We start from the raw sequence: 10,091 nt of genomic DNA, 5'->3' as shown, positions 1-10,091 counted from the left end.
TGGTACTTCAGTTCTGTAAAAATGGTGTTTTGTAAAGGGTTCACAGTGTTTTGAAGTTGACCTGAAGCTGCTTATGAATGGTGGATGGTATACCTGAATTTAGAATATGATTCATTTGTATGCTGTGAATTATGGATAAATTTGATTTGGAATATGTTTAAGCATCTGAATTCAACAGATGGGCACATTGTGTCAGAAAACAAGAATAGTGAAAAATTTATCAGTTTTAAGATACATTCTTTCATATCTCGTGCTTTATGAGTTTTATCTTGGAAAAGGACAGCTGAAACTCTTCTGGAGAAATTAACTTTACAAAGTAAAGTGATGATCTTTCTCTACTATTTTTGCTGTCCTCGGCAGAGTAGTTTCACTTTAGGTTGCACACTCTGTTTAAAAGAAGGCTTACTATTTATGTCTAATATGAAGAGTTTAAAATAATTATTTCTGAAATTGAACTTTCATGAATATGAATGTTGTGAAATATTTGTTTGCTTCTGATGAAACCTTGCTTTCCAGTGAGGGCAGTGGCAGTAAGATTTCATCTTTTTGTTTTTGTAATTTTCAGAAAAAACTGTTTACCACTCATAAGTACAAATGCAGCCTGAAGTTTTGGTTAGAATGTGTTGTGTGAGGCACGTTGTCTTTTAACACTGTTATTTGTGGGAAGATTGAATCAGTTCTGTGTGCGTGTGTGTGTTTATATTGCACTTTGATATGCTCTAGAGGTGGTTATTTCAAGAAGACTTTTGGGACAAAAAAAACAACACAGTGTCGTCTTGGTCATCTCACAATCTCAGAAGCCCTGGCGGTTCATACTGGAGTGGTTGAGAAGGTTCTCATTCCTAAATGATGTTCTTACTTCTTGTGAAATGAAAGCCCTGAAACAGAAGTGGTGGACCAGGTGGTGTGTCTAGTCCTCAGGCATTGCTCTTCCCAGACAGCTGCATTGGGATCAATTGGTTTCACTCAGTAATGCATCAGGCTGTGCACTGTAACTGGGAAGAGCTTTGCTTCGTGATCTCTGTTGGATTTAGCTGTAGCAGTTGAGGTAATTGCCAATAGGTGTAATCTCTTTAATCACTGCTGCTAAATCCAGTAAGAACGATGAATTGGATCATACAGAAATTATTATATTTTAAGTGTGTGTTTTCCATTGATTTAAAATAACAGGAAAATAACAATTGCTCTAATTATGTTTAGAGTAGATGTGAACTGTAGGTATTTTTAAAACAAGCAAACTTACTTATTGCAGAAGCAGGTTTTTTTTGGGGAAATTAACCATGTAGTTTCAGTAAAAAGAGTAGGAAATTAATTTCTGAGCACTTGCAAAGAGATAAAAATACTCTGATTAGTACTTGCTTAGCACAGATACTTCTGTTCAGCATTTAGCAAAATGGATTCTGGTATGGACTAGATTGACTAAGGCTCTTAAGCACTTCGATGATACAAAAAAGTAAAAATCATAACTAATATTTAGGACAACTGTACATTTCCTAAGAAGCCTAAGACGTCTCTAGGCAATACAGAGTTAATCTACATCTGCTTCCAGATTCCTTTGGAAAGTGAAGAATCAGTAAATGAATGATCGTAGAATCTGCAATTTACTGAACACCAGAACTCCTAAGAAAATTTTCTAAGGATGTGGTATAGATGTGGCATATTTATTTTGTCTGTTTCTCTCCTTAGAAAATAAAGATCTTTACTTCATTTCCATTCAGCTTTTAAATGCCCTGAGTTTAAAAACTGAAACAGTTAAACTAAAGTGTCCTAATTTGTTATGTCATAACCCACATGTTTTGGTGAATCTTTGTGGGCTTGTATTCATTTTATAGATAAATTCATGCAGGTAAAACTGCAAAACTTAAAACCTGTAACTCCTGAGGTTATTTGGCCTCACATATTAATTTGTTTTTCAAAACTGTCTAAAGAACAGGGAAGTAAATTTGCAAGATATTTCAGGTTTTCTTTTTTTTCCCCCAATAATTTGTTTTCTGTAGAATTGCTAAAAAGTTTGACCTGCTGTTAAAAACTGGAGAAGGATCGTTTGAAAAGATAGTATCTTTGAATATACACACAAATTTTCAGGGTTCTATCTGTAGAGATAGACCCTTTCTCGTTCTTGAATAAAATAAATGAATCTTTGTTTGCAGCACAGAACTGACCAACTAGATTTTGTATTTAAAATAAAACATTACATTGTTGAAGGACCAAAGTATTCTGGAAATAATACTGCTAACTTTACAATTTAGATATGTATGTTATTCATTCTTTGAACTGCTATAATAGTGCACTCAACTGAAAGTGTTCAGTGGATTCCTTCAGCAACATTTGAGCAAACGGAAATTCCAATTATTTCAGTGAGATGACCCATATACTAAAAGTTTAGGCTTGTATTTAAGTACCCTTCTGAACTTGACTCATTGTCTGTTTAGTTAAGTACTTAATTGTGTTCCTGTTTAAAAGGACTAAATACGTAAGCATCTCTTAAGTTTTACGTGGTTAAGGTTATATTGAATTGGCTGTATGTAAGTGCATGCTTAAATTAGACATATATACGCTACTGACCAAGGATGTAAATTAGAATGCAGACACACCACTTTAGGAGCCATTTCTGCCATTGGATTTACCAGAGTCATGCCTGTTGATCCTGTAGAAACCTGCATGAGTATCCAGTTAATTGCAAGGTGCTAGCTGCTCAGGATAAGGTCTGGTTCATTAGTCATTGGAAAACGCTTAAGTATTTATATTATCAGAAGAACTGGTACATAATTCTGTGTCTAATTTGCATGCACAGCTGCTGGAACTGAATATTCGAAAGCCTGGTAGTTAGCTACATATTAGGCAGGATGTGCAGCAAAGTACCTGGTACTCATGAGCAGTCAGGCAAATCAGGTACACCTCTCATTGCGTGCCTGACTTCAAAATGAGATCTGTAAAGAGCGCTGAACATTGTGATGATGACTCAGATTCATGCATGTTTTTTAAAAAGCCCTGGAAGTCATTATTGCACAGTAAATTCTTAAGTGCTAATAATTTTCCTATTTTTCTCCTTTAGATAGCAAAATCAAGTCGTTTGTTACATGTTAACGAGCAAGGTGCCTCAAAATTTAACATAAATAAACTAAACGTAAATAGGAAGCATGAGGAAAAAATGGGTACTGTTATCTTTTCTATTCCACCCATGCTACATATAAATTAAGTTTCATTTAGATTTGTTTTGTCCTTTGGTCATATCCAACTGTAACCCAATCCTTGCTGCAAATCTGTAGAACAGGTTTGCAATGCTTTTTTTCTTTTTTTTTTTTTTTTTTAAGTAGTATGTTTCCTGTGGGGTCTGTTGGAACTCCTATAACTAAAACTGCACAGTGTTTTGAAACTTACCTTATTTTGCTTTTTAATAAGAATATTTGTATACTCATTTTTAAATCCTGAAGTTAGGGGTTTTATAGTTAAAACACGCAGAGTTTGAACCAAAGCAGTAAAGCTACTGGCACAGTATTTGAATATACATTGAATTTTAAATCGATGTTTAAATAAAAACATTTACTTTATTGAAAAGGCGTGGGGTAATACCAAAGGGCTCAGTTGGATAGCATATATACAATTATGCCAGTGATTTTGACTAGATCGTAGATACCTAGTATAATTAGTACTTCTTTCTGTAGTTTTTCAGTTTAGTGTTTAATGTTTGTACCAGTTTAAATCCCTTTACATTTCAAATTTAATATGTACGCTTAATTGTAATCATAATTGTTTAACTAGTAAATCATTTGATTTTTCAAGATTTTTTGGGGTTCATTTAGCAGTCTGATTGTGACTAACATTGAATGAAACCTGTGTTTAATTCAGATTAGATACTGCTTAAACTTTTAGCAGAACAGGGGGAATATAATCTGGTAGAAATAGTAGGAAATACATATTTGGGGAAAATATAGCTTGCTTAGCTGATCAGTTGTGATTTTCTTCAATCTCAGTAAATTTAGAGCTAATTTATCAAAGTTTCAGATAAACTGAGGTGACCTAGAATGTGAGGCAGTACAAATCTACATTTTTTTTTTTCCTGCCCTCCACTCCTCCACTTCCAACTTCACTTATAGTATGTATTATGTGAAGTCATAGTAGTGTAGTAGTTTTTGTTTTATTTTTATTTATTTTTACATCCAAAGTAGGTAGCACCAGAGGAGTAAAAGAAAGCACAAATTTCAGTTAGCACATAACTTTGGTTTTATTTTTATTTTTTTTTTTTTATTTTTTCTTTTACTGGTTTGGTTATTTGCCATTTCTGGGGATTAAACTTTAAAAAATGTTCTTCTTTTCTGTATCTGATGTTCTGTGTGCTATTAGTGATGCAGCCAACACGAACGGTTGTCATGTGTAAAACAACTTTCGATCACCGCGAAAACACCGCCCTGGGAAAGCGTCCATGCTTGATATCGTTTGGTTCATGAACATTAAGTTTCCAGTACAGGTGACCCATAGCTCAAAGTGTTAAATAATTGTATACATTATTCAGTTTTTAAGATAATAATCCATTAATGAGATTGCTAGTCTTTGAAATTTTGCTCACTTTTGTTTTTCCTAGTAGAGCAGGGTAAAAGGAAAAACTTAAGTTCTTATTTGTTTCTTTGTAAGGATCTGGTAGATAGATTCATTGTTACTTATTACATTTTTAAATGCAAGGGTAATTGTAAAGTCATAGAAAGAGTAACATCTGTGTAGTGTTCCAACTCTGTGTAATGCTTACATTTACTTCTTCAGGTAAAATCCCAGATGAAGCCAAAGCCCTTTCTCTGTTGGCGCCTGCTCCTACTATGACAAGCCTGATGCCTGGTGCAGGGTTGCTTCCTATACCTACACCAACCCCTTTGACTACAGTAAGTAAAATTCAGTAGCTGTTTGATTTCTGGTTTCCTCTATACTCAGTAGCCTTTACTGTCTGATCCATGGATGTTGTCCTCTGGTATGCTAGATCAGTGAGGGTTTAGCTGTGGTGCCTCTTTTGGGGGTAGATGACAAGATGTCTATGCACTGCCTTTCCTGGGTTTTTCTTTCAGATTATAGTTTTGCAAAATAGTGGGTAAATACTGATTTCAGTTGTGTCCATTTTAATTGTTGTCCTTCCCTAATTTCGTCCAGCGACAATGCTATCTACCTCCTAAAGATTTGTTAAAACATAATAGTTAGATTGACACAGTTCTTTGGAATATTAAAATGCTGCATTAAGGTGCTTTTACTTGATATCTCTATGACAGGGCTTTTGACAGTTTGCCTAACAGTGTTTTTGCTACGAAAAACATAGGACCTAGCTGCTGCTACTTCTGCTCAGTATCCTTTTGCCTCTGTAAGACTTTCTTGACATCAGCAGGCTGCTGTGACCTATTCAGGGAAAATGTCAAGTTAAAACAGTTGTTTTCTCTTTTGTTACTTAAAAAAAAATACTAGTGGCTTGTTGAGAATTTCTCACACTTGTTAGAAAATGTGTTTACTGGAAAAACAGTTACTTTTCGGGTGGAGAAAATAATATTCAAACCAGGAAATCAACAGACCAATCTAGTAGTGATTTTTAAGTGACTTCTTTTTAATAACATTCCTCAGGAGAGATTTCCGTTCCCAGTTCCAAAAATGAGAAGTGTATGGTCCTCATTCTCTAGGAAGTGACTGTGTTTGTTGGGAAAGAACTCTGGCTTAATATCCTTGTCATTTCAACTATAATTAATGTTGCTTTACGTGATGTGTTTGTCCAAAAGGTACCTTTCCTGTCCCTTTAATGGAGTGACACCTATTACAGAACAAATAGTGCTTGGGCACTGCAAATTCCCTTCTTCCGTTGCTGGGCAAGGACTCAGCAGTTCCTCATCTACTCCTAATACTTGTGGCAAAAAAAGAAGAATATTAGCAGTGTCTGCAGGCATCTTACTCAATCTAATTGACTGTAAGCATTAGAAATTCAAGCTTCTATGTTTTCTGATTGATATACTGCATCCCTGGCCAAACCTCTTTAAAAAGATGTTAATTGATAGTCCACAGCATAGCTTAACTATAGGTTACTTACAGATAGATTTTTATTCTTTAAAAGAAGTGCTCAGCTGGGACCTTAAAGTTTAAAATACTGCCTATATTAATTATATGCACAAGGCAAACAAGTATCAACAAGTGAAGTATCTCCCAACAGTGTTTGGTTGCAAAGCATATTCTGGTTTTGTGTTTTCCAGCTTGGTGTTTCGCTTGGCACTTTGGGGGCTATACCAGCAGCAGCATTGGACCCTAACATTACAGCACTGGGAGAAATACCACAACCACCAATTATGGGGAATGTGGATCCATCCAAAATTGATGAAATCAGGAGAACAGTCTATGTTGGAAACTTGAATTCCCAGGTAGTCTTTTTTTGTGTAATGGAAATACTAATGGAAGGTGCAGAATTTATGAATTCTAATCTTACATGTTAAAAGAGTTTTCATTAGTTGATGACAATAGGAATTTAAACACGAAAAAAATACTGGTTTTGTATACTAGTGATGTTTCGAATTTTGAATGCTCCTGTGCCAATCAGATCAGACCAGACTGTGAAATTCATTCTGGCAGGATACCAGAGAAATCACACTGTAGCTGAATTCAGGAAACCTACTTAGGATTGTTTGTGTTGATCAAATGTCCAGCTGGGTTGTGTTAGCTGAGCAATGCCTCAGAAATTGTGAGATCATAGTAGCTGTCCCCCACAACACTGTGCAATTGCTTAAGTACAGTAAGATGGAATGATGTGTCCTAGTGCAAGTTGCAAAATTAGCACAAGTACCTTTGAATTTCTATAGTAGGAAAGTTAGATCTGTCAGCAACTTGTTTTTTCAGCAATTGATTAAATTAATTGAAAAGCTATTGACCTTTTACTGATGGCAATATAAGTATTTTATTTTGGGGTTTTTTGACTGCCAAAGTAGCTACTAGAGTGTAAAAGTACTATTGATCATGACAAAATAAAACAAACTAGAAACTAGTGGAAAAACAGATGTAATATTGTATGGAATATTTTTTTTTTTTTTTTAATTGATCAAAATTCACAGTCAATAGATTGGACACAAGTGTATAAGGAAACTCCTCATCAGTTATTTCAAATGAGTTGCCAGAAAAGTGCAAAATCCTATGCAGATGCTTTCTTAACCTAGATGTAGGACTTCAGGGCTTGTGGTTGCACTATTTTAAATTGTAGTATATTCTTTACATTAATGGAAGAAAAAGTACGTGTCTTTCTTAAAGTGTAACATTGCCAAATTCATGTCACCTGTGTAATAATGGTGAGATATCTTTCCAAAATTTGTAGCTCTTAGGTTACCTGATGTATTGGATAAGTGGTTTTCATTATGTATTTTACTTCAGCTGAGCTCTTGGACTCTTTCTAGACTACAACAGCAGATCAGCTGCTTGAATTCTTTAAGCAAGTTGGAGAAGTCAAATTTGTGCGCATGGCAGGGGACGAGACGCAACCAACACGATTTGCTTTTGTGGAATTTGCAGACCAAAATTCTGTACCTCGAGCTCTTGCCTTTAATGGAGTTATGTTTGGAGACAGGCCACTGAAGTAAGACATTGGTATTCCGTATGACTATTGAATGAGAATCCTTACACATTTATGACTCTGATGTGCAGGAAACTGCTGTGATGAATATTTTTTCAATATAAGGACCTGTTATTGGCAAACTGGAACATTTTTTTTAAACTCTAATTTCTATGCTAAATTTGGCATAACTTTCTCTGAGAAGAATATGGATGGCATTGAGTAAAATATATTAATATTTAATCTTGAGGTAGTGGAAGCTATAATAGTGAAAGAATCAGCAAAATCCTTAGTACTAGTTAAACTTTCTATATGATGTGTATGTAATTAGTAGGCTTTAACATAGAGATTTGATCTGAAATAGAGAAAAAGATCCCTAGATTTCTAATAGAAAATACTTTAACACAGAAATATTGTGCTGTGTTTATTTGAAAGTGGTAAGATTTGAAAGCAATAAAAGACATTTCTGATACTTAGAACAGACGAGTGTTAGGACAAATCTGTAGTTTTGCTGACCTTTGAGGTTTTTAGTCGTACATGGAAGCTGAGGTGTTTTCCTTTCTTAGTTGTTTTTCATTTTCCCTTTTCAACTGTTTGGGAGTTAAAGTTTCATTTTTCCTTAATTTAGAATAAATCACTCCAATAATGCAATAGTGAAACCTCCTGAAATGACACCACAAGCTGCTGCCAAGGAACTGGAAGAAGTAATGAAGAGAGTAAGGGAAGCCCAGTCTTTCATATCTGCTGCTATTGAGCCAGGTAGGTATATTACATTCATTACCTAACAGACACATTCTGTGTATACTTTGGCACACGGTTTTAAGAGCATTTTCAAACACAGGAAGAGAGTACTCAAAGGTGAACAATATGTGTTTGGAAAAAAAGAAAATAATCAAAACTGTGTTCATGCACCAAAGAGTGGAAATGAATCTGACTTTTTATTTCATCGTGTCTTATTTTCAGATGCATACTCACTGAATGTTCTCAAAAATACGAAGTTAATACTAAATTAATACTTAATGTTGGTGCTTTTTAAGTTCAAAATACTTCCAAACTTTTAAAAGAAAATGCGTTCTGTTTTGGTTTGTTCTCCTCTAGCACCCATTAATGCCATAGTTTCATGATCAGAGGGAGCTAGCGTGGTTCTGAAAGCAGTAAGACTGTGCTTTCCTTAACTGCAGCAGGTTAATTTTGTCCCTGTGCTACAATCTTTTTCATGCTGGCTCAAGACTGGGTGCATCCTCATAGAAAGTGAGATCAGGGAGTTAACCTGGGATAAAACATAACATATTGTAAAGGACTGTTTTTTTTCATCCAGACTGGTTCCCTGATACCTGTTAACACTGAGGTGCCAGGTCAAGGAGGAAGGTGTTGGGTTGAGAGGTTAGCCAGATGTTTCGGTGCATATTTATACTGACTTAAACTGATTGCAAAACCACAGCATAAAAAAAATCTCAACTTGATAAACTTGCAGTTGAGGTCCTCCTTTTTCTTTTCATCAGTGAGATTTTGTCATTCTTCTTACTAATAAACCCAGACATTGTCTTACGTAGGTTAGATAGTGCAGAGTCTTGAGGTTTTTTTGTGGGGGGAGTGGGTGAGTGTTTTCTGTTGTTGTTTAGAGTTGCAAGAAAAATAGCTCTAACATTTCTTCAATGTTAAGCAGCAGAATAACAGTTGTTTAGAATCTGAACCAAAGTCTGATGAGGTCACTGTTAAGGTTTCTGTTGACTTCCAGGCCTTTGGATCAAACTTTTCACCCTGTTCTCTCCATCCCTTCCTCCCACAAAACAAATGTCTGAGGAATAGAACTTCAATAGTTGTACAGTGGTTGAGATATATAAGTATAGAAAGTACTAATTATTATTTACATTCTCTGCTTATTTTCAAAATTATGCTCTCTAAATTTACTCTATTCTCAGGTTATTTAAAAAAACCAAGTAATTATATTAAGTAATAGAACAAGAGGAGAACATGTTGTGATCTTGTGCATTGTGGCAGCAACATAAATCCCATTCGTAATAGAGCTAGCTGTTTATAATTATCTGGTTTATGTGTACTGCTGCAGGATGGCTGCACTCAACGAGTATATGCAATGACTTTCTTGGATGTTTCTGAAGGATATTTGCAAAGAAGGAAGATGTGCAAAGATTAGGCTCCTTGCACTATATGTGGTACATTCCACTTGTGCCAGATTGTTAACTGGGATCTTTAAATGTTCTGAGCTTACACTGCAAAGTGGTTTTTTCCTCTCAGAGTCTGGAAAGAGCAGTGAAAGAAAAGGCGGTCGATCTCGTTCCCATTCTCGTTCAGAATCCAGGTCTAGCTCAAAATCCCGATCTAGAAGGAAAAGATCACACTCAAAACACAGGTAGGTGTGGCTTTTATTTTGGACTGAGAGATCATACTGGGTTTTTTTGAGTGGTGGTGGTTACTGAGATTTCTTACTGAGTTATAAGACATGTATAGCTATGGATCAGATTACTAATTTACACTGAGCAGATCAGAGTAACCAGGAAATTTGTCTATGAACAGGTAC

The 10,091-nt window shown here is 35.3% G+C and overlaps 1 protein-coding gene across 1 annotated transcript in view; it reads left to right on the top strand.

Annotated features, from left to right (window-relative positions):
- The window catches only part of SREK1 (splicing regulatory glutamine/lysine-rich protein 1), a 24,934-nt gene that overhangs the window by 3,079 nt on the left and 11,764 nt on the right, over positions 1–10,091 (top strand). Inside the window, exons 2-6 of the mRNA XM_009697432.1 lie at positions 4,759–4,874; positions 6,213–6,377; positions 7,398–7,576; positions 8,181–8,311; positions 9,809–9,923. Coding sequence (XP_009695734.1) covers positions 4,812–4,874; positions 6,213–6,377; positions 7,398–7,576; positions 8,181–8,311; positions 9,809–9,923 — 653 coding nt within the window. The 5' untranslated portion in view covers positions 4,759–4,811. The remainder of the gene's footprint in view (positions 1–4,758; positions 4,875–6,212; positions 6,378–7,397; positions 7,577–8,180; positions 8,312–9,808; positions 9,924–10,091) is intronic.

The sequence above is a fragment of the Cariama cristata genome, unplaced genomic scaffold (assembly GCF_000690535.1).
Source record: "Cariama cristata isolate BGI_N322 unplaced genomic scaffold, ASM69053v1 scaffold16773, whole genome shotgun sequence".
In the NCBI taxonomy this organism is placed as follows: Eukaryota; Metazoa; Chordata; class Aves; order Cariamiformes; family Cariamidae; genus Cariama; species Cariama cristata.
The sequence above is the reverse complement of the archived record's forward strand: the minus strand, read 5'-3'. Positions and strand labels throughout refer to the sequence as shown.